Source organism: Ascaphus truei, chromosome 5 (assembly GCF_040206685.1).
Source record: "Ascaphus truei isolate aAscTru1 chromosome 5, aAscTru1.hap1, whole genome shotgun sequence".
Lineage (NCBI taxonomy): Eukaryota > Metazoa > Chordata > Amphibia > Anura > Ascaphidae > Ascaphus > Ascaphus truei.
The window spans coordinates 281,190,722-281,216,298 of record NC_134487.1 but is presented as its reverse complement, the minus strand read 5'-3'; the positions used below and the strand labels follow the sequence as shown (position 1 = coordinate 281,216,298).

Here is a 25,577-nt window from a genome sequence, read left to right as displayed (position 1 = left end):
GAATGGGCCGAGGCACAAAAAGGTTAAAACAACTATTTATTAATAGTGCACCAGCATGAAACGCGTTAGAGATTCTTTTGCCCGTTTGTTCTGTCCATATGCCACTTAATTAATAAATAGATGTGTTAACCTATTTGCGCCTCAGCTCATTCCTGCAGTGCACTGCGATTTTTCATCATTGGCTGTTTTCTTTGCCTTTTCTGTGATGATGGAGCTTGGCAGGCTGAAACTGAAGCTCCCGCTGAAAGGTGTCCTAAATTAGCCCATTTATCTTAATATCTTATTTATTTTCAGCTTTGCAAAAAACCTGGCAAATGTCAAACTCATCTTCAAATGTCTGTGACAAAGGAAATGAGGAAATCCTGTGCATCCAGCAAAGACACTATGATCAAAACTTTGAGCCATTACTGAGTTGCCAATGAAGAGACGGTAGAAATGTCTGTGAGCATCACAGACATACATAACCTTTTAAAAGTTGCCTCAGAGGATATGCAATTTAGAAAACATCTCGCTCATCTCTACAGATTACAGATTATTAGAGGAAATAGAAGAACTAACAAGAAGCAAATGTTTACAGTTGAAGATAAACTTGGCTCATCAAGCCTTCTATGAGATTAAATCAGAAATCTCCACATCACGCCATCTCTACGTCACGCCATCTCTACGTCACGCCATCTCTATATCACACCAAAACTGCAGCACCAGAGAATAATCATGCCACAGAACATAGTTATTTTATTGAAACATTCATTCAATACTTTCAGTAGCTGTGAAGAGGATTTAAACCCGTGGTCTGTGTTTTTTTCCTTAAGCAAAGCTTATAGGGCTCCATGTTAAAATTGATTAGAAGTGAAAGGTGACGCTGTGTGCTTATGTGCATGTCATTTCCCGGAATCCCTGGCTGCAGTGGAAGCACTGTATGCAAAGAGATAATGGTGAAAATCAGGGTGGCAGACCTGTCTGAGATATGTGAATGTGCTTACAAGTGATATTTTTATGTGCTGTGCACTGTACGATGGAGTGTTTTTGTCACTTTTTTAAACACTATAACTTATTTAATATGTGGTTGAAAGCTATCCCAGGTTCATATTGCAAAGCAAGTATAACCATTCTCACACTAATGACACCCAAAAGGTTGAAACAGTCAGCCTATTGGCTAAGATCAAGTGTAGGGTCTGTCCTGTGAAGGACAGACCTTCGTGGAATGCACTTGATTAGATGGCGATGGCTAGGAAGGCAGACACAAAGAAGCTCAAGCTTTCTTAGTCTGGGGCACCCCAGGCCTTGGAAACCTGGTGGAAATCCAGGTCGCTGCACCCTCGTGTTGTGATGTTGTACTGGCATCACTAGAGCACCTGGCACCTGCACGGACTGATTGGGCGAGACTATTACGTTACCTGCATTAGCACCACTCGTGGCCTTTTGGCTGGGAGGTAGCTGAAATTTTTTGTACCTTCCTGGCCTTTTGGTCGGTGTGCTCCAGGACAGACACGCAGCACTTGGTGTCCTGCTATGGTCACTGTAGCAATGCACCTACTTTACACATAGCACTTACTTTGTGTTTGTGTGTGCGGAGGAGATGAAGTTATGCACAGCTAGTCACTGTCTCTCTTCGGAGAGAAAAGACCTGGGTGAGTAGGCTCCAGCCGAAAACCAAAGTCTTGGACTTTCTTGCAGGCCTTCTGACCGAAGAAATGAAGAGGAGGATGTCCAGAGCCCGGATGGAGGACGGCGTCAAGAGACCCTTGGAACTTCCTGGCAAACAGGCTGAAGAGAAGATAGTGGGTTGGTCAGCGCACGGGATTTTGCTCAGAATTTGAGAGAAAAGATAAAATACACAGAATCAATGTATTAAACAGACATGTGTGGACAGTGGATTAGCAAATGTGAAAATATTTAGGTATTGAAATATATGTAATAAAAATGATGTAATAAAAATTGTGGTGGTATTAATATATCAAATATATATATCTACATAAATCTATATAAATATATGATAAAAATGCAATACTCCCAGTAAAGCGTGTACTGGGACTGTAGTGAAGGGGAAGGAATGGGGGTGGGGAACGAAAGCTAATGCTATATATAGACTTACACAGTCTAATGTTTAGGAAAGATTAATGGAGTGATGTCAATCAGCTCACACTGCCTTGTGTGCAGTTCCTCCCTCAGAGAGTACTGCCAGACTGCGGCAAATCAGTCAACTTGTTACTCACTTTCCCTCTCAATGGAGACAGTATGTGAGTTGCTTCTCTCCCAGGTGCCCAAATTGCAAGAAATGGGCAAGTCTGGGTAAGTAGCAAATAAGATTTATTACATCAGAAAAACAAGAAGTAGTAACACTCACATAAAGTTTAAAAACAACCCAGTGTTAGCCCGATCGATCCGGTGGAGCCCTTCCCTCCAGTGGGGCTCCCGCTACCGCGTCCGACGGCGGGACCGGAAGAAGGAATCTTTCCGGATGTCAGCAGGCTGGCTGGGTCCCTCACTCAATAGGCTACGGCAGGGAACTACGCGTTTCGCAGTGATGCTTCGTCAGGTTCAGGTTGTACTGGCATCACTAGAGCACCTAGCACCTGAATGGACTGATTGGGCGAGACTATTACGTTACCTGCATTAGCACCACTCTTGGCCTTTTGGCTGGGAGGTAGCTGAATATTTTTGTACTTTCCTGGCCTTTTGGTCGGTGTGCTCCAGGACAGACACGCAGCACTTGGTGTCCTGCTATGGTCACTGTAGCAATGCACCTACTTTACACATAGCACTTATTTTGTGTTTGTGTGTGCGGAGGAGATGAAGTTATGCACAGCTAGTCACTGTCTCTCTTCGGAGAGAAAACGACCTGGGTGAGTAGGCTCCAGCCAAAAACCAAAGTCTTGGACTTTCTTGCGGGCCTTCTGACCGAAGAAATGAAGAGGAGGACGTCCAGAGCCCGGATGGAGGACGGCGTCAAGAGACCCTTGGAACTTCCTGGCAAACAGGCTGAAGATCCTTGGGAGCAGCAACAAGACTTGTTCGACTTCAGGAGGACAGCCTGAAGCAAGAGCACCCAAACCGCTGAAGTGGTTTGAGTTCACGGGGGAGGGAATAATAAAAAAAAGTTGGCTGAGGGTACTGTAGGCTTACTGACTATGCAATTATTTAACCCAGGTTGTGCTGAAAAGACGTGTAATATGGCAGACATATGCTTATAGGACTTCATGTTAACATGGATTAGAAGCAAAAGGTGACATGGTGTGCTCATTTGCATGTCACTTCCCAGAATCCCTAGCTGCAGTGGAAGCATTGTATGCTAATAGATAATGGGGAAAGGCAGGCTTGCAGACCTGTCTGAGACATGTGAAGATGCTTACAAGTGATATTTTTAATTGCCTTATGTGCAGAGTTAACCTTTGTTGAACTCCATTCCCCTTTCTTCGTCCCAGACCATTAATATATGCAGGTCATCTTTTGCTTTTGCAGTATCTGCAGTTTGCAGAAGTCAATTTTGTGCCTTCAGCAAATCCAAACATATTACAAATAATTACAGCTTTAAAGCCGTGAATGCATGTGCTAGCTGCACAATAAACAAACCTGTATGCTGCTCAAAATCATCAATAGGCACAACAAAATATGTTTTTATGTGCAGCCCACATACAATAACATGGTGTATACAATTTATGGTAAATGCCACTGATGTAACATTCAAAAAATGTATTTAGAACTAATATATTGTGCTTGCTTATTGCAATGCAGGCCTCTTAGTTTTTAACTAAAGATGATCCGTTTCCAGTTCCATTTTTACGTACTGGTAGTCCTCATTATCCAACGTTTCACTGTACAACGAATGGCGTATCCAACGCTTTACAATTCAACCCTATGGGCCGTTTTTCGACGCCTGAATGCGTTATCCAGAAGAGCAAATGAGCCAATACCCTCCTTGAGATAGTCCATTCTTTTGGATGTGCCACTGACTCCCCCCCCCCACCCCCCACCCACCCTTCCCCTCATCGGATTGTATTCAAGTTCGGATTATTAATAATCTTGCCACGGATAGCAATCCGTTGCTCAGAATTTTAGTGATCAAAAAATACTGCGGATTTGACTTTTTCCGACTGATCCACGTAATTTCACGGCTAAAAGGAACTACCTACTGTATCAGGAAGATCCCAACATGTGTCCATCTCAGGCTCTAACTCCAACCCCCTGGATATCACCTGTGGTGTCCCGCAAGGCTCTGTTCTGGGGCCCCTACTCTTCTCAGTGTTCATTAATGATCTTCCCACAGCTTGTAAGGAAGCCTCAATACACATGTATGCAGATGACACAATCCTATATGCACACAGCCATAGCCTCTCTGACCTTCAACACATACTTCAGTCTGACTTTTTGAGACTGGAAAACTGGATTTCCCAAAACAAACTGTTTTTAAACACTGACAAGACTGTAACAATGGTATTTGGGACCAAGACTAAATTTGTAAAGCTTCCAGTGACTGAGCTCCTGATTAGAACTAACGCTAACACCACCCTAACACCTGTCACTAGTTTTAAATACCTGGGCTTACGGTTTGACTCCCACTTAACATTCGGGATGCACATTGATACCCTGACAACCAAGACCTATGCCAAACTAGGGGTACTTTACAGGAACAAATCCTCCCTAAGTCTCCTGGTCAGAAAGCGTATTGCACAGCAGATGCTAATGCCAATTATTGACTATGGAGACATAGTATATGGCTCGGCTCCTCAAACCCACCTTAGCAAACTTGACACCCTCTAAAATTCAATTTGTCGTTTTGTTCTCCAATGCAACTACAACACACATCACTGCGAAATGCTCAAAGAACTAGATTGGTCATCACTAGAGTCTAGGCGCAAAGTTCACCTTTCCTGTCTCACCCTCAAATACTTTCTGGGCAAGCTACCCAGCTACCTGAACAAGCTCCTCACCCCTACCACATGCAGCACCTATCACCTGAGATCAGACTCCAAAAGACTATTCATGGTCCCAAGGCTCAACAAAGTACCCGGACGTTCCTCCTTCTCCTTCCGTGCACTCCAAAACTGGAACAACCTACCAGAGACTCTCATATCTACCACCAGCTTAAGTTCTTTCAAATCTAAGGCTGTCTCACACTTTAGTCTGGTCTGTATCTGTTTCATACGCCCATAATATATATTTTCTTTAACTGTGCACGCAATGTCTTGTATATAATGTATACCTTGTTCATTTATGTAACTGTACTTGTAACCATGTATTATTTGTTTTACTCTGTGCCCAGGACATAGCCTGGCCTATCTATGTTGGATTCAAATTCGAAGGAGAAAATGTGCCTGTCTGTAGTTGTTGGACCATAGTGTTTTATACCTTCTGAATCTTGAGTGTGTTTATATGTGCTGTTAAATTACTGAAAATGAATAGTGTATTAAAGCTTGACTTCAGTAAATTGATTATTCACAACTTTGTTAGGTTTTTTTAAGTACTCTGCAATAATGTAAAAGTTTTTGAGCTATATGGTCAGATGTTTTTATCATGATAAAACAAAAATACAAAGCATTTTGTTTAAAAGCAAGAGTGTTTAAACCAGTTGTACCAAACATGTTATATATTTCAAATAAGTAGGGCATGCAAGTAGTGTATCAACATTCTAATTATACAATATAATTAATAATATACTCAACAGTAGAATCAACAATATTATTGACAAATCACTGCGCATTGGCTTCACAATTTTTGTGATTTCTTAGTTTGTTCCACATCTAATTTATTTAAGCCTTAGAAGAGTTGTTACACACAAGATCACAATAGTGCATTCAACCAACCAAGGCCCTCATATTTGTTAAGTAGGGATGCCAGGTGACTTCTCGAAAAATACTGGACACAATGATAAAAGGTGTGACATGCTCAAGACACACACACGCACACCCCTCACCTCTCTCCACTCGATGCTGTTTCGTCCTCTTTGGCTCCACCCCCAGGCTCCTGACACCTCCTCCTGATTGGCTGCATTACACAGCAACAGCCAATCAGCCCTGTTCTCACCCTGCTTAGGGAAATACTGCGGCCCCCCAAGCCGGTCAGGTCATTAAATCCAAAGCGGTAGTACCGGACACATGCATGTCCATTATTGCCTCTACTTTTTTACTGTACAGAGTGTCCAAATACAGGACAGTCCAGTTCAATACTGGACACCTGGCAACTGGCAACCCTAATGTTAAGATGACTTGTAACAGACTACAAGTGTGTGGTTACTGTACCAGAAGGAGTTATTACTTTTGAGGTTTTTAAAGCTGATCTACAGTGGAATATATGGATAACTTTCATGTGAATCAAATATTACAACCTGAAATTCATCCTTTTTCTCAAAGAGCTATTTCGTTTCTAGGAAACCTACCAAATACGGGAACAATGTATCAAAGTTTCATGGCTGCAAAACACGGGCAAGAAGTGGTGTAAAAATAGCACCATATCTATCAGAGTAAAAATCATATAGAAAGCAATGGAGTTTTTTGTTTCAATAAAGTTGGTGCTATTTGTTTGCCTCAGTTTTGCAGCTGGTCTCAAAAAGTGATGTAACATCAAATGCTTTCTATTGTCCTCTGTGATCAAAGTGGCTGGTTCCTTCAGCACTATGTAAAGCAGTGATGCTCAACTCAAGACCCCCAACAGGTCAGGTTTGAAGGATATCCCAGATTCAGCACAGGTGGCTCACTCAGGGGCTCCGTCGAAGACTGCACCACCCGTGCTGAAGCTGGGATATCCTTCAAACCTGACCTGTTGGGGTGTCTTGAGGACCGGAGTTGAGCGCCCCCTGCTGTAAAGGAACAGAACATAATGGGAATCATCTGAAATACCTGATTTAGAGTTGCATCTCATCCAAGGACAATTACCTGTCGAAAATCCGGTTTTCTTATGGCACTTTGTAAACTCAATGTTGAAATAGGTGACCAAGGCGTGAATGTAATCATTTCGCTGGACTTGAAGGCAGAAGGCAGTGGTAAACGCTAATTCCTCCGTCTTTACGGTGTAGATATCAACTTCCTATTAAAAAAATGGAACACAGAAGGATCAATTTATTTAAAATATGCTTTTTGTGATTGTTACGTGTGGAAATTATGTTGTGAAGTGCACATTTTATGCTGAAGTTCATAAATCATGCAACATTTGCTGTTTTTGTAATGCAAGAATTTAAGAGAAATTTGCCAAGCACATTTCAAGACAGTTGCACAAATCGAGTATTTACAGTATTTATATATCACAGGTTTACATCAGGAAGCTCAAATAAGCTGAGGCTGCACCTATAGTGCCGGCGACTGCGACAGCGATGTCGCGTCAAAACAAATGCATTACCGCCGTTATGTGTGCTTATAGTAAGCGCGACGCGACAGAGCGATGGCCTGGTCACGATCGCTGGAAGTCATCTCTATTTCTTTTTTCCAGCGACCGCAGCCTGACGTCGCCATTGCCGGCACTATAAGCACAGCCTTATTCAGTAACGTGATAGTTATGCATCAAAAAAAATCCCTCAATTGTTTTTAACAATCAATAATCACTATCACACTTCAGTGAATAAACTCCAAAATGTTTATAATGACCCTATTTTAACATTTTGGATTGAGAAATTGTTTCCAAACAAAACTACTGTATTCTATTTTAAAGGGTTTACTGATGTATGGACTTTTTGGATCAATCATCTACCCATTATATACCATGAAGTCGTGCGTCATACCTCACCTCAATCTATCTACCCATTGCATACCATGAAGACATGCGTCATACCTCACCTCAATCTATCTACCCATTGTATACCATGAAGTTGTGCGTCATACCTCACCTCAATCTATCTACCCATTGTATACCATGAAGACATGCGTCATACCTCACCTCAATCTATCTACCCATTGCATACCATGAAGACATGCGTCACACCTCACCTCAATCTATCTACCCATTGCATACCATGAAGTCATGCGTCATACCTCACCTCAATCTATCTACCCATTGTATACCATGAAGTCATGCGTCATACCTCATCTCAATCTATATACCCATTGTATACCATGAAGTCATGCGTCATACCTCACCTCAATCTATCTACCCATTGTATACCATGAAGTCATGCGTCATACCTCACCTCAAGCTATCTACCCATTGTATACTATGAAGACATGCGTCATACCTCACCTCAATCTATCTACCCATTGCATACCATGAAGTCATGCGTCATACCTCACCTCAATCTATCTACCCATTGCATACCATGAAGTCATGCGTCATATCTCACCTCAATCTATCTACCCATTGCATACCATGAAGTCATGCGTCATACCTCACCTCAATCTATATACCCATTGTATACCATGAAGTAATGCGTCATACCTCACCTCAATCTATCTACCCATTGCATACTATGAAGTCATGCGTCATACCTCACCTCAGTCTATCTACCCATTGTGTACTATGAAGTCATCCGTCATATCTCACCTCAATCTATCTACCCATTGTATACCATGAAGTCATGCGTCATACCTCACCTCAATCTATCTACCCATTGTATCCCATGAAGACATGCGTCATACCTCACCTCAATCTATCTACCCATTGTATCCCATGAAGGCATGCGTCACACCTCACCTCAATCTATCTACCCATTGTATCCCATGAAGACATGCGTCATACCTCACCTCAATCTATCTACCCATTGTATACCATGAAGTCATGAGTCACACCTCACCTCAATCTATATACCCATTGTATACCATGAAGTCATGCGTCACACCTCAATCTATCTACCCATTGTGTACCATGAAGTCATGCGTCATACCTCACCTCAATCTATCTACCCATTGCATACAATGAAGACATGCGTCATACCTCACCTCAATCTATCTACCCATTATATACCATGAAGGCTTGTAAGGTATTGCCATGCAATGTCTTACTAGCTGCTACGGCTTACCTAGCTTCATGGGACATTAATATTTATTTATAACGCCTTGTATTATTATTAAAAAGGCAAGAAAGTCCCTTCATGAATTTTGCATCATCGCCGCTATCTTCCATTCCCTCAGGCACTTTCACTGATGAGTATTTGCAGTGTACATACTCACAGCTAAATAATGCAAAGATTTAGGAGTACAGTATGTGCTTCGGTGCATTGACATTTTCTTTTAGTATTGAGCTACAGTACCAGACAATTACTGTGGGTAAAAAACTAAAATGTATAAACCCGTCCACAGTATAGTAAAAAATAAAATGACACAGGAGAGCATCCACGTCTCGCACAAATTCCCAATCTTATCATTAATTTACAACATGCCAACACATTCTGTAGCGCAGTACAATAGCGTGGGAGGACAAAAACAATAAAATAACAAACGTTAACATGCATTAGTTCTCAAAGAGGCAAATGACCACACAAATCATGTCCATATTCACTAACTCAGACCACAGGGTTTTTATTGCTTCATTGTTGCGATGATATCTTTATTAAATGAAATGTAAAGCGGCAGGGAAACAGGTAGTTCCACAGGTGTCTATGTATCAACGTAGAAAAGTGTGTTTAGCTGCACAGCTCTGTGTTTTGGAGCAGAGCTGTGGCGAATGCAGGAACACTTTCTTACATCTCACGCACAATTTTACATTTACGCCACATCAGATATCGCAGCTTTTTTTGTGGGGGCAAAAATGGAAAAAGAACAGAGACGCAGAATGCGGTGCGTCTCATTATAATCTGGGCGCCGTGTAACTCCTCCCCCAACTCCTCCTACTGACGCCCCCCAAAGTGTAAACTGGGACAGATGGGGAAAAATTGGAGCAAAGTACTTTGATACATAGGGGCAGGAAGAAAAAATGCCCCATTTTTGTGTCAAAATTGCCTTGATACATAGACCCCATAGTTTTATATACACCCCATTCACTGAACTCTGATCACCTGCACTGGGAGAGCCGCTTGTAAAAGAAATCCAATGTTTTATCACCTGCGGCAGTGGTTCTCATCTCTAGTGCACAAAACCTGACCAGTTGGAGAGGGTCTTGAGGACTGTTGAGAACCCCTGACCTAAGCCATTCACCACATGACCTGCTGAGCTGTGTGTACAATAATTATGATGATCTAGATAGCCAAGTTAGGCATAAAGACATATTCAAATATATGATGGTTTAAAACACATCAGTTTGAAAACAACTATATTAAACTTTAAGGAACATATTTGCTATGCTGTGCTATTGCATATGACACCTTCCGGAACAGGGAGACATTGTTCATTTACGTATGGAATAGCACCAGAAAGTAATTATGGACCTTAAAGCAGCAATCCCGCCCACTTTAGATATTGATATTTTTACAGAATTCACACTGGGGGTAATGAGGAGCTACTGTAAACAATTTGTAATTTCGGGATCCCCCTGGTTCCTTAGTAACATGCGTTTTTAAACTGCTCTCCAATAGGAAGCCATAATGTCATCAGCTGAGGACGTTGCCCCTTCCTATTGGCTTGTGGCGCCTGCAAAAGTTCTGGTGGCCATTTTAGATCCTCTAAGGGAGGGGAAAGATGGGCAACTGAACCGATAAGTATCTTAGGAAACAATTGGTTCCCAGATTTAAAAATAGTGCCGTTCAGGGCTACCTCCTCCTGGTCCAATTCTGTAAAAAAGAAACAATTGGATAGGCCGGATTACTGCTTTAAGTACTATCTGTCCTCAATTGCATACAGATCTAGCAGATGTTATAGTACCAAAAATGGCATGAATAGTATGCAGAATGACGTGATTTGGCACATTTCCACCCCATTTGTTTGCATTGCAAATTGCACTATAACACGTTCAACGTTGCACCAGATGTAATGTGCGCTGCATCTGTACCAACGGCATAGCTTCTTAAACTCATATGAAAATTCTGATCAAGGCATTGCAAGGTATACAGGGTGTTAACCAAAAAAAAAACGTAAACCTAGTATATTGCATACAGTAGAAGCTTGTTAGGCACTGTAACACATGCATAGGATCTAAGGGTACACATCTTTAAAAGCTGATCACTGAAAGTTATTGCTTTTGGAATTACCAAACCTTTATCAAACAGGAATTGGAATTGGTCACCACTTGCTTTGGGTCTACAATGTCCACCAATGGCTCCTTCATGGCAACATCTCTGATACAGGTCATGTCAAAGCCGTATACATTCTCCCACCCTGTCAATGCAAAAGTAAGGACAGAAATTAAGATTTCTGCAACAACCATGGACTCTCTAAGTCTATTTACTGTATTTATTTATTCTCTGTCTACTTATCTCTCTATCTACCTAGTTAACAATTATTTTGCTATGTATTATTATGCAGAGAAACAATTTTAATTGCTCAAAATAAACATATACAATACAAATAATTGAGCTCCATCTACATCAGACCAGAAGTGCGGGGGAGGGTGGGGGGGGTGGGGGGAGAGAATGAGCTGTAAATTACTTATTTCATGCTACTCATAACGTGTTAATTCTTTATTTTATAATAAGTGAACTATGTCCTAGATTTTTCTAACGTTTGCTATAAATGTAAATAATTTTTGCCATTAGAAAAGATATATTGGCATGCAATATTTTTGTCGATTTAAGGACAAATGTATTAAGAATTATACATGCACAATAACGGTGTGTTACTGACCTAAAGTGTATGTTAATAATGGAGATCTGCGGTAGTAACTATGATTACATTAACGCCAAACACTCACATGCAAATAGAAATCTTTGGTACCATTGGGTAATGTAGTAGGAATCCTTACAGAACCCTTTAGAAGCAAAGTGAGTCAACCCCTTCGATGCCGGTGTGACTACCAATGGATTGCAAATAAATGCCTTGCTGGTCCCTCTGGCACCAAGGGGGTTGACATGAAATACAATAATAAACATAACACAATACAAAATACAATATTGTTCAATATTAACCCCAGTAGCTAACTACAGTAAGCATGGTAAACCTGTGATTAGTTGCTTCTAAGGACTACTACATTATACAGCCCCATCTCTAACAATAAGATGCACCTCCACAAAGGGGGTTGTATTAACTCCCTAATAGTCCTTAGAGATCAGATAGCCACAGATTTACCATGTCTAAATAAAGTCAAGATAGGCCTAATGACAGTCTGGGGCAGGGGTGCGCAAACATTTTCCTCTGTTCCCCCCTGCCAGCTCTCCCTCCCTGCTCACGCCCCCCCCCCTCCTTACCTCATATCCGGCGTTTCTAATGTCACGACATCATGTGACGTTGCGTTGTGCCAAGTGACCCCGCTGCGTCATATGCCGCCGAAGACAAGGTAGGGTAACTCAAAGAGGCATTGAGCGTGAACCCCGGCATTTAATTTAAATACTTTGGGGAAGAGCGTGGGGCCTCTATAAGCACTGCGCCCCTTCCTCCCTCCCCCCCCCCCAGAAAATCTCGCACCCCCCAGTTTGTGCACCCCTTGTCTAGGGTACTGCAGGTGATAAAAAATGTTGGTAGTCCTATGTCAGTGGGTATCAAGCCTTAGTGAATAGCACGTAAATAAGCAATTTTGCGATAATCTCTCATTTACATGCACTGCTTTAAAAAAAATATCTCCAACATACAGTATCACCTTCGCAAAAAGTGAAGCCACCATTCCTTACTTTACCACAGGGGATATGTCTTTTGTTAAAAGGTCTGTAATACAAATAGCAATGTTTTCTGATATGTACCTTTAATGATTCCCCCCGTTATATCCACTAAATGTTCAACATTTAAAGTAAGTCCTGTAATTCATTTGCATACAATTTCTAAACCTATTAAACCTCTCTCTGAAGATCTGAGCCGTGATAAGTGATTTATGAATGGCACACTTATTACTTACAGTGAATCTTGAAGTCCTTATATTGTCTGTCTTCAATTGCAACGACATATAAAGCAGCGCGGTCAGGAAACATGAGCCCTCCAGGCTTCTGTTAATGAATTGGGGGAGGGGGTGTGGGGGGGGAAATTGGTCTCATAATCTATTCACCAGATAAAGACCCCACATTTTGAAGTCACAAATAAAAAAATCCAGACAAGCACCCCCTGCATGCTTTTATTATTCTCCATCACTGTCACACATTGTTTAATATCTGAGTGAATAAATCAGCCTGCAGCGACACAGCTAGATAAAAATGTCCATCTAAATCTAAGTCAATGTCAGTCAAGGCAAAGCTTATTGAAATGTAAGGTCTATCCACTGACGACACTCTCCAGTCAGATATAAAGAAGATCAGTTTGGGATTTTAAGAATGAGAAATAGCATGTTCATAGGGGATGCAATTGGCCATTGAGTGACTGTTTCCTATGCCAGCTTTTTAACTTGCAGAGTACCTACCAGCCATTTATCTCGGGCAAAGATGACAGTGTTAAGCATTGACTCGTAGAACAGACAGTAGCCCATCCATTCACTAATGATGATGTCCACCTTGTCCACAGGTAATTCGACTTCTTCTACCTTGCCCCTAAATATTGTAATTACTGGAAAAGGGATTCACAGAAAAAAAGCATCATGGTAACAACGGAATATTTTGTTTTGCTATCCCCAAATTATTCAAGTGCACAACACACATATACACCCAAATATGCATGTAAGGTACACTGTATACATAACAATAAAAAATTATACACACAATACATTCCCTCGCCACAAAGACCATGACAGCCACTACACACACTCAGGGCCGGTGCAACCACTAGGCGACTTAGGCGGTCGCATAGGGCAGCACATTGTGGGGGGCAAGCGATGACAGCGGCAGCAGCAGGACTCGTGGGAGCAAAGGAGAGGACGGCGGGGACAAAGCCCACCCAGCAGTCCGACCTGAAAGTAAGGGCTGGGCCGCTGCAAGTGACAACTTCCTGTGCCAGGGAGGACCTCCATAGGAAGGAATTTTAACTGCGAGAGAGAGTGGAGGTGGGAGGGTAGGAGTGAGAGAGGATGAGCAGGGAGAGGGTGAGGAGATGAGGGGTGAGAGAATGAGGAGAGGGAGGAATAGAGAATTCGGCTAAAACATTTAAAACAAAATATCTGAAAGTTCATTGTAGAGGGATGGGGTACGCAAGGCTTAAAGTTCGCTTAGGGCGCTAAAAACCCTTGCACCGGCCCTGCGCACACTGCAGTACATGTTCATGAATCAGCTGAACAACTGATATCCTATAACATTCTATGAGACAATAGTATACAGTACATAGAAATAACTCATCAAGCATGTCTTCCTATACATAATAAACTTTAGAGTTCGTAATGCATTGATGGCTCTCTGGCAGTGAAGAGTTGTATTAGGTACTGTAACTAAAATCAGAGAATGGTTTACACTATTTTGTAATTGTAATTAATGTTTTTTTAATCATGAATACCTTTGGGTTCCTGGTTATTTTCTCTTCGGTAAGGTTACATACTGTACTGTAGTTACATCTACTGTAGTTACATAGTAGATGAGGTTGAACAAAGACATATGTTCCCATTAAGCATCAATACAATCTGCACACTGACAAAGCTGTGCTCATGCTTCCTAGTACAGTCCATGCTGCCCCCTCCGTGGGTCCGTGGGTAAAAGGGAGGCACCGCAGAGCTCGAGACAATCTAAAATTAGATTGTCTCGAGCTCGGCGTTGCCTCCCTTTTATCCATGGACTCACAGACCCCCGGACGGGGCAGCATGGACTGTACCACCAAAAGATCTCACTGGATAACAGATCAGCGCTCATTGCTTTTTGTTTTCTATGACTGATCTACCTGTGGAGTAATCCTCTGTGGATCTTCATTGGAGAAGGGCAATATCTCCATGCACAGAAGCGGCAAAAGGAAGGAGTTGGTTCACACCAGAGACTGTAAGAAGCATGTGCGCGGATCAATAACCCCCTTTTCTGATTCACTTATGTCATGGAACAAGAACTACATTTCTGACTCACCCCCCTCTCTCCTTTGGAGCTTCTGCCTGTCAGATCTTATTCCCAGCTGCATGGAGTTTGCACACACATACTGTGCCTGTGTAACTTGCAACAATGTTGCATTTCTTGCCTCTGGGCATGGAATCAGTGAGCTGCTACTGCAGTTTCTGAGATCCTCACCAGAATGGGCTAGTCTGCCCCCCCTCCTGTTTGTTCAGAGATAGTCTGCCCCTAGACTATTCCCTTTACCCACACTGCCCCTCACTTCCTTTCCCACCCTGGAGACAGTGAGTACAAGACCCTTCTCTGTTCATCCCCTATGGTGAGGCCATCTCTTTTTACCGGTTTCTAACTAATAATTACCACTACATACCATCCACAAGTATTTGTATCCTGCTGCTTTTCCCAATAAAGTGGAGGAAATATTACAGGGCTTGGAGTGATTTAAAAGGGAACTGAGTTAATGCTATCGGGAGCCATTCACACATCAAACGTGACCCTGGCTTCAGAAAAACTTATGTAACTATGGGGGCACTAAGCTCCGAGCTTTCGCGCTGGGCTGAAAAAAATTAGCACGTCCGATAAAAAATGAAGCCGGCGGCGCTATTCACTAAGGCCCTCAGCCCATTTCCTATCGGACGTGCCCAAAACTGGCTTATCGTGCGTGCGGCTTTTTTCCCTCTGCTATCGCACTTAAAGTTCACGTATGCTACCTGATAGGAAAAAAAGCCGCACGTTACATTTGCATGGAGATTTGCTATCTCCATGCAAGGCTATTACTGGCGATCGTACACTAAATAAATACATTTTATTTATAGTGTACATGAGCAGGGGGTCTCCGGAGTTGAACCGCATTGGTTTCAGGTCCGAGGACCCCCATGGGGACTTGGTGAGCTGGGGACACTCTCCGGCCTGTTGTGTTGGTTTTGCGCCTGCAAAAAGGTAAACAAAGATTTTTTTTCTAAGTCCTGCTTTTTTATCACCAGCCTTTAGCTCGTGAGCTTTATTCAGCGCAACTTTCACGTACGATCAGTTTGCGTTGCTTAGTGAATCCCGCAGAAGGGCAGGATTCAGCGCAAACAGCTGATCGTACGATCAAAGTTGGACTTAGAAAAAATTTCAAGGAAAAGCCCGTTTTAGAGCGGAAAGTGCCTGTATGCGCGGCTTAGTGCATAGCGCTCGGCGGAACTTCACATTCTAAGAGCACTTTGCGCTCTTAAAACTACTTATCACTGCTTAGTGCATAGCCCCCTATGTTTTTATAACCATTGTGACATAGTCCAAAGATGTTAGGCAGCTTTCTGCCCCATTTTAGAGCAGAAAGTGCAGGAATAGCTAAAAATGATCCGTTCCACAGCTTCCCATTAACTCAGGCAGCTGGATGGAAAATCCAGAGCACAGATTACAATGGCTCTAGTTCTCCCTCACCTGCTCTTCTAATCACATGCACAGGTATTTAGAGCAGAGAGGTTTTGCATTTCACTCTCTCTCCTTGGAGCCTGGGGGCTGGGGGTGTCGCTACTCTCCTGCATCCAGTATCGAGGTTGACGGCCTCTCCACGTATCACAGTACCAGAGGATTTGCCTGGACACCCCAAACAGATAAGACAAACAAATGGTTACTGCTGTTGCTAAAAGACTGTGCTGTATCTTGTGACCCTAAATGAGAGAGCATTGTTTTAAGCTGGGGAACCAGTTTAGTTGGCCAGCAGCTGTTAGAGAGACTGATTTTGATGTGTAGTTAGATCCCTGAAAGGGATAGGATTTTGTTTATATAGTTTGGTTTCTTTTTACTTGAAATAACAGTGTGGGAAATACTGTAACAATGAAATGAGTGAACTGCTGAATGAAAGTATCTGAGTACCTCTAACCTACACATGTTAAAGCTGCAGTACCTTACTTGGATGAAAATAAAGCAGGCAGAAGCCTGAGTTAAGCAGCTTAATACTTTGCATGATCCTGTTTTTGTATTAAATAACCCTAGAAGACTGTGTCGGGAAGAACCCAGACAGACGTCAGCACTACAAAAGAGGGGCGTTTGTCACATATGGTGGAGAATGCGGGCAGACACTAAAGTCTGTCTGGGTTCTTGTGGAACGGATCATTTTTAGCTATTCCTGCACTTTCTGCTCTAAAATGGGGCAGAAAGCTGCCTAACATCTTTGGACTATGTCACACCATGTATTATTTGTAATCTTAACTCTATGCCCAGGACAAACTTGAAAATGAGAGGTAACTCTCAATGTATTACTTCCTGGTAAAACATTTTATAAATAAATAAATTATACCTACAAAAGCATTCTCCCATGCGACTGATGAATCACAGGAACGGATCTGGAAGATGGACAGGGCACACAGAGCGCTTAGACCCAGACCATCAGATCCCCTGAGAGACACTGTCATAAAAATGCAAGACTTTACTGACAAGGAGGTCATTATGTAAAAGGCCAGAGGAGCTAACATTATAGAGTATGAGGGGCCAAGATCCAGCTGTATAACCATCTCTCCACGTTAACCCTGCAGCACCATAGAGAAATTAGGGAAATTACTGTGCACCTTCAAAAAGCCAACGTGAGATACATATTGGGATTTCCTACCAAACTGATTGTTATATATCATGGCAAAGTTTCCATCCACAGATAGGGAGAAAACCCCACAAACTTTTTGGAAAGACTTAATATTCCAGGACCCAAAACAAGTAAAGAATCGCAGGACTCTGCAACTCCAGGAACCACCCAATTCTACTCAGGGTGGAGAGGACAACAATGGGTTGACGTGGGCAGTAAGAAGCACAGAAATACCAACGATAACAGCGGTCAACAGAACAAGGAGAGGAGGAGCCCGCAGGATGAAACAGAGGCCACCGAGTGAAGAAGAGTAATTATTATAAATATACACAAAATGATCGATATAACGGAGACTATTGACTATGTACTTTTATGTAGATTAGAGATTTGAACTATGCAACGCGGTGGATATATGCCAATATGACTATAACTCACAAACCAGATGTCTTTGCAAGAGGAAAAGACAAATTGTAATAGTATTTGACAGTTCAAAGGTTTAGAAAGGGTTTTTCCTTTTTCTTTCTGTTGATAGCCAGTTTGGATTAGAGATAATTAAAGGATGATGATGTATTTCTAGATCAGTTTATGAAGATGTCTATGGTAGTGCTGTGATTTTATAACAGACGTATTATAGATGATAAATTAAGGGTTAAATGTTGCCTTAACATTACGTTTGAGGGATAAGGTAGGAAATTATTTATATCTACAAAAAAGGCCTAAGGAAAATTAAGTACCATAACCGCAATGAAAAAGGAGAGTAGATACAAAATTGATTTTGCTCCCCACCGTCCCCTCCCTCCCCTCCTATCTCCCCTCCCTCCCTTCCACCCTCTCCCTTTCCTCTCCCCCCTCCGTTCCTGCTCCCCCTCCCTTTCCTCCACCCCCCCTTTCCCTCCCCTGTGGACCAGTGATAGCTGAACCGCCCAGGCCTGCACACTCGCCCCCCCTCCTTATATCTCCACACCAGGATTGGTGTGGGCACGTAGCTCTGTCTACTAGCGATCGGAGTAGCAGAGTCACCCATTTCGAGAGAATAAGTTGGGAGGTCTCGAGAAATGGGGGATCAAAAGGCTGATCCCAATTATTGGTTAACTGTGTATTTGTATGTGTATGTGTTTTTATGTATTTTTGATTGTTTCTTTTCTATAACAAGTCAACTGTCGCAGGGAGATATTATCCAAAAGTTTACTTGGCAGATAATGTACGAGGGTAAGGTGGCTCTAAAGAAGGTAGAGATTGGAGTAATAAACCATCTAAGGTTGGTGGCTAACCATCACTACGAACCCAAACACCACAACATACATGACATATAGGATAGGCACTCTGAATGTAAAGGGGCTAAACTCACTGGTAAAAAGGAGACGGGCCCTTGAAGATATAAAAAAAAGATGAAAAACTAAGTAATGTTTGTACAGGATATGCATTTTAAGAGAGATAAAGAACCGAGAATGATCAATAAAGACATTGTTCAAAATTTCTATAGCTCATCAAGAGATAAGAAAAACGGGGTGAGAATTCTACTTAGCAAGAATTTGATGCTGCAGGATATCACCACAAAGAAAGATATAGAATGTAGAAGGAGCTGGGCAGGGAGTACTCTGTTCTCAAATGGACACAGATGTGGAGTAATGCCTGCTCTTCCTCAATATCAACGAATATTCTAGAAAATGTATATAAGATAATGTACAGGTGGTATTACACACCACAAAAACGTAAAGAATGCTACTCAGGAACTTCCAATAAGTGCCGGAGAGGGTGTGAGGAGGTGGGAACAATGCTTCACATCTGGTGAGAGTGTAAGATAAAAGAGCGGTTTTGGGATATGATATCAGAGCAGAGCAGATGTTTAATATTACCAAGATTAGAATCCCAAAAGACCCGAGTATTATACTGCTAAACAGAGAAGGGGTCAAAGGGCACAGAATTAGGAAATCTCTATTAATACACATGCTAAATGCAGCATGATGTGCTATCGCTGCCAACTGGAAAAAGTTGGAGGCACCCACTATGGGGCAATGGGAGTCGAGAATATGGGAGGTTATGAAAATGGAACAACTATCCAATATAACCACTGATGCTAGGTCAAAATTTTAACGATTGTGGCTGCCATGGTCAGACTTTACTGCTAATAGACCACTGAGAGGATTTGAATGTGGATACTCTTGCCATAGTGAGAATAATAATAATAAGGATAACCTGGACTACTATTTATGGGATTGACTTGTTTCTAGTTTCTATTTTATTTTGTTTAATTACAATATTGTTTTTATTTATGTCAGTTTTTTGGATTGTTTGATTTGTGTTTGTTTTTATTATTAATGCTGTCAGTTAAAGCTGCAGTTCAGTCAATATCCTGCATGTGTGTTTTTTTTTAAATAAATCAGTTCTGCAGTAAGAAAAAATACTTTTAGCATTTTCTGTTTTAAAAAAAAACAACTTTGAAAGACCAATTTTCTTGTATTCTATTTTAAGAAGCATGCTTGTTCCTATAGCAACGATTTACATTCCCCATATTTAAAGATGTCGCCAAACTTTGCCGATCACTAGACGGAGAACGAATTGACCGGCAGCTATGCAGTTCTTTAGGTAATTAGAGATTGCCCACATGAAACTATTGAAGTAAAAAAATAAATTAAAAAAAAAAAAAGACTGAACTGCAGCTTTAATATGTTATTGTACTATATCCGGTACTCTAATATTTAACTCATTTTTATACTATAAAAGTGTAAAACGGTGATATGTCTTTTGTTTCGTGTTTTCAAGTTGTGTTGTATTGTTTTGTACATGTTAAATGTTATAAAAATGTGGATTATAAATAAAGAATTGACAAAAACAAATGGGTGTGCTGACTTTCTATACATCCTTCTATGTCAAGCATCACAACACTTTAAACTGCAGGAGTGCTGATCCTCTGTCTACAGTATAGAACACACACATATACATATACATATACAAACACACACATATACATATACAAACACACACATATACATATACATATACAAACACACACATATACATATACAAACACACACATATACATATACAGGTAGGTAACTTTGGCTTAATTAATAAAGTGCAATAGTAAAATCAATGAGAATTTCCATGCAGTGGTGCAAAATTTTCACTATAGCACTTTATTGAATAAGCCCCATAGTATTTGTTTGAAAGGCTTAACCCTTTGGGTGCCCTAGGGCGCAGCTACTACATCATGGGGTCTGGCACTCCAGGGGCCCCACGACCTAGTAGCTACAGTATGTCATAAACAATTGTCCCTTTTTTGTAACGGAGATCGCGTTCTGCACCCCTGTGCACTGCGGAACGCGGTCTTACCGGAAGAGGAACAGAAGATACGCTTCTTCTTCCATTCCATCATCAGTCCCTGTGGCAATAAAAGGATTAAATCCTAGAAGAAGAAAAAAGTTGGAATTGGCATACCAAACTTTAAATTGCCATATACTGTATACATTAGCTTCAGAGAGCGTCATGTTTCTCCTTATCATTGTTTATTTTCCTTTGTTGGATTTGAATTCTGCAGATAATCCTTTGTTCTATTACAGCGTGTATTTAACATATTAATCTAACCTACAGTGATTAATGTATTTTCAGCAGTTATATTTGATACACGCAATTATTGTTTCTGTTGTGATTTACCCAACCAGATACAACTAGGGTAGATAGTGTCTTATTATTATTATTATTATTATTATTATTATTATTATTATTATTAGTAGTAGTAGTAGTAGTAGTAGTAGTAGTAGTAGTAGTAACGTAACTTGGGCAATTGATAAACTTTGATAAATCTGTTGACGGGCTAACATTAGAGTTCTTCATAGATTTAGTTATAGTGCACATAGCTTTCAAAACCTCATAGGTTTCGTCTTCAAGTATACAGCGGCAGCACATTCTGTCATTTGCAGTGACACACTTCCAACAAATAACGCCACACTTTGCCAACCTCTTTATGGCCAGTGTAACGAACATCATCAATCCCTGATGTACCTCAGATACATAGATGGCATATTTCTAGTCTGGACAGAAGAACTATAATGTTGGTCTGCTAAAGGGATCACAGCCTACATGTAATCTGCTTTTCTCCAGACCTTCAAACGACATAAATCTGTTGCTACCGTATTTGTTGCAGTAGTAAAGCACCAGAGAAACTCTGATAATGACTCCCCACCCCCTCATCCTTGGGTATATTTAGGATGTGAAAAATATTATCAAATCTGTTGCCTAAAATGAAAATGCTACAGTTGATACAGTATGCAGGAGGGGAAAAGACTTGCAATGTGTAAACTGACATAAATAGAAGGTATTAAAAAAAAAAAAAAGAACTCGTGTTGCAAATGACATCCTCTGAAAATAAGATGTTCCTGCTGAAGAACGCATGCTGCAATCACTGTACTATTTTCATAATAAATGATTCAATTGTAATTTCCCAATATGTAGCAGCAGTGGGTGTTATCACTACCGACATTGTTCTCGCGTCTCCGGGGGGGGTTTGCCTGTTTGCTCTTGACATTGAAAGCTGCATTGATCAGTGTGGTTTTGTTAGCACAGGTGAAGGTCAGCGCTACGCAAAGGGGGTTTTGACAAATTCACTTCAATCCTAAGAATGATTGTTTAACTTCCCCGATGTATCGCAGCATTTCACTGGATGCCAGCAGGATAATACAAATCTGCAGTGATTTCAAACTAAACAATTTTCTGGCAATCAATCAACGGGGAAAATGAAGTTGTTAAAGTTACCATAAAATTGCCATCCATAGTTAAAGCACAGCACATAGAAATATCACATGTGAACACATCCACATGCCTGAGACAGGTCTGCAATCCTGCCTTTCGCTATTATCTCTTCCACTGCAGTCAGGGATTCTGGGTAATGACATGCAAATGAGCACAGTGTGTCACTTAAAGCAGTAGCACCATTATTTTAACAAATAACACCCAGTGTATGGTGTGGAGTAATAGAAATTAACACTTAAAAATATTATTTTCGAACGAGCTCTAAAATGAGTGACTTAAAGTATTGTCATTATATTAATGATGTGAAAAGGTCGTCACTTTTTCAGCTGCGTCAATCTTCCTTGGAGAATGGTGCCTCCTCATTCCAGGTGATTTATAGGTAAACCTTATAGAGAACTAATAGAACTTTGTTTAATGAATCACGTCATGTGCATTACTGGGCAAAAATTTGCATAAATTTGCAATCTACTTAAAATAGCAACACAAATATTATTAGTCAAAATAACATTAATTTATTTTCTGGTCGTTGGTAGTTTCTATTCGCCCTGGGCTAAGCTTAGCACACTAGGGTTACATTTCTACATGTACCACTCCAGTCAAACTGTTAATGTACTATTGTCCTCAAAGTAGGCTTCTGAGGAATATATAATAGACATATTCACTGCTTACCCTTACTGTAGCTTTAATTCATTGTCACTTTCAGTAACCATTATTTCTAACAGTTCTAAATATATAACACAGAAGATACAGTAGCACCACAATCACTGACACAGTTGCATCAAGTACAAGGTGATGCAGACAATTTGGATCTGTCTGATGATAAATAGTTTGTGGAAGCAGATTTTAATTTGACGTAAAGCTGTGCAGAGTGAGACTAGCCCAAGTAGTAGACACACAATAATATTTAGTGTAATAGTTTAGGTGTTCTGGTTCAATAACAACACAAGGGCATTCATATCTGTGATAGATGAGACTTGACTGCTTTGGGATGAAGTCATGAAGCATGGTAGCTTGACTAGTACAAACATCAGTTTGATGGATAGGTATACAGGCAGTCCTCAGTTATCCGACACAATGCGTTACTCAAAATGGTGTTGGATAGTGAAACGTCTTAAAGCGAAACAAGTTTTTCCCATAGGAACACTGTTTAAATGAAAGGTTCCGTTCCTGAAGGCATTTTTAACACCAAAATACACCAAATATTTTACGCAGGCAATAAGATATGCAGCACACACATAAATTATATAGTGTACTATACTATATTATATATATAATATAACATAATATATAATATAATAATATCATATATTATATAGTATAATATAATAGTATATAATATATATATAATATATATATATATTATATACACATAAAAAACATTGCAAAGCATCGTAGAGCGTTGGATAAGCGTTTTGCCGTTGTCAAAATGAACATAGGTATACATTGCATAGCGTTGGATAAGCCATTCGTTGTAAAACGAAGCGTTGTAAAACGAGGACTGCCTGTATATATATATATATATATATATATATAGAGAGAGAGAGAGAGAGAGAGAGAGAGAGAGAGATGAGAGAGAGAGAGAGAGAGAGAGAGGAGAGAGAGAGAGAGAGAAGAGAAGAGAGAGAGAGAGAGAGAGAGGAGAGAGAGAGAGAGGAGAGAGAGAGAGAGAGAGAGAGAGAGAGACACACAAGACAGCACTCAAAGGTAAGTAAGAAAACTTGTATTCAAAAAAATATATATATAGGAGAGGGAGAGAGGGAGAGGGAGAGGGACAGGGAGAGAGAGAGAGAGGTAGAGGGAGAGGGAGAGGGAGAGGAGAGAGAGAGAGAGATAATCCACTCCAGCAGGAGCAGACACAAGACAGCACTCAAAGGTAAGTAAGAAAACTTGTATTCAAAAATAAACATAGCACGAACATGACTAACGTTTCGGTCCTCGTGGGACCTTCCTCATACACACATATACATATTTATATGTATATGGCTTATCACTATTAGATTCATTGTGTCCCTTTTGTGAAGGTATATATATTTTTAAGTATTGTATGAGCCCATCATGCAACAAAAACAATTGTCTTACAATGGCAGCAAAATGGTAAGCCCAAAAAATAAATGCCAGGGTATGCCAAGCAATGTGCTTAGAATAAAGAAAAATAAATACTAATATCTGGTGCCACCCGAATGTTTCTCTCTTTATTTCCCACAAACAAACTCCTTAATACATCTAATAAATCTATTGGTGGACTAATCTGCTTGTGACCTACAGTACAAGGAAGTCTAGATTTGGAGTGTGCGTATTGGTGGGAGAACACCTCCACAGAATATATATGGACAATTGAAATTCATCTTAACATGATTAATCAATACAAAAAAGCTAAATATTTTTTTTTAAAGAAGGATTAAATTAAATAAAATTTGAATCAACCAGTTTAGTTACTGTTTCAGAAAATTTGTTTTATGGAGTTTGGTTGACATACTGTATGTGCAGACTGGACCAATCACATGGTACAGTAGCTTCTGTCTGAAATGTGTAGAAAAGAATATGACCACAGAAACCTCAGCCCGAGCTTCCACTTTAAGTACAGTATGAATAATAGGAAGAACATTGTATTGTATGTATAAAGGTGCCTGCTTGAATCACTTGGATGTTTGACGGAAATTACATGCACAGAAGAGCACTCAGTGAGAAATCCTCACTGGGTAAAAACCTAGAGTTGCTGTATGTACAACAATTACCAGACCAATCATCTGATATGCAGTTGTTGCCACTGAAACAACATGCTAAAAAGGGATTCTAAACTCAATAAGGCAGATTTACAGTGACTGCTGGATTCAGAATGTAACTGTTACCAAAGAGAGAACAAAAGGAAGAGACTGAGACATTGATGAGAGGTATTGATCTATCAGCACAAAACAGGCTAAGAATTCCCATAGTTAGAAAAAGAAAATGCTTGTTGACCAGTAAAATGGTTGTAAAAATAATTAATTATATAGAAAGGGTAACACACAATGTATGTTGCACTTCACAGGGGCATTTGCAACTTTGATCAATGGTAATCATAGAAATGGTTATTTCTTCAGATACATTGTCCTTCTCTGATATCTTTGGCAAGGTATGAAGACTGCGGCAATATTGCTGAAAGCTGTTCTTGAGATTGCCTGAATTATCTGCGTGGTATTCCAGACGTAAATAAATGGTGAGGCTTGATTCTCCAGATTATACTGTAAATTCCCTAGCATGCGGTACCTGAAACTTCCAAGATATAGAAAATCGAATACATTCCACTGCAGCTAAGCGGTTTCAAATGTAGATATATGAAATACACGATGTGGGTGTGGGAAGGTTATCTTACTCCACAAAAGAGATGACAAACATTCA

At 40.7% G+C, this 25,577-nt stretch overlaps 1 protein-coding gene across 3 annotated transcripts in view; it reads right to left on the bottom strand.

Annotated features, from left to right (window-relative positions):
- LOC142496024 (protein arginine N-methyltransferase 8) overlaps positions 1–25,577 on the bottom strand; it is a 131,301-nt gene that overhangs the window by 18,469 nt on the left and 87,255 nt on the right. For all 3 annotated transcript variants that reach the window (XM_075602264.1, XM_075602265.1, XM_075602266.1), the window contains exons 5-8: positions 13,333–13,475; positions 12,838–12,925; positions 11,050–11,171; positions 6,873–7,023 (exon numbers count right to left, since the gene is read on the bottom strand). In XM_075602264.1, the coding sequence (XP_075458379.1) occupies positions 6,873–7,023; positions 11,050–11,171; positions 12,838–12,925; positions 13,333–13,475 (504 nt within the window). The remainder of the gene's footprint in view (positions 1–6,872; positions 7,024–11,049; positions 11,172–12,837; positions 12,926–13,332; positions 13,476–25,577) is intronic.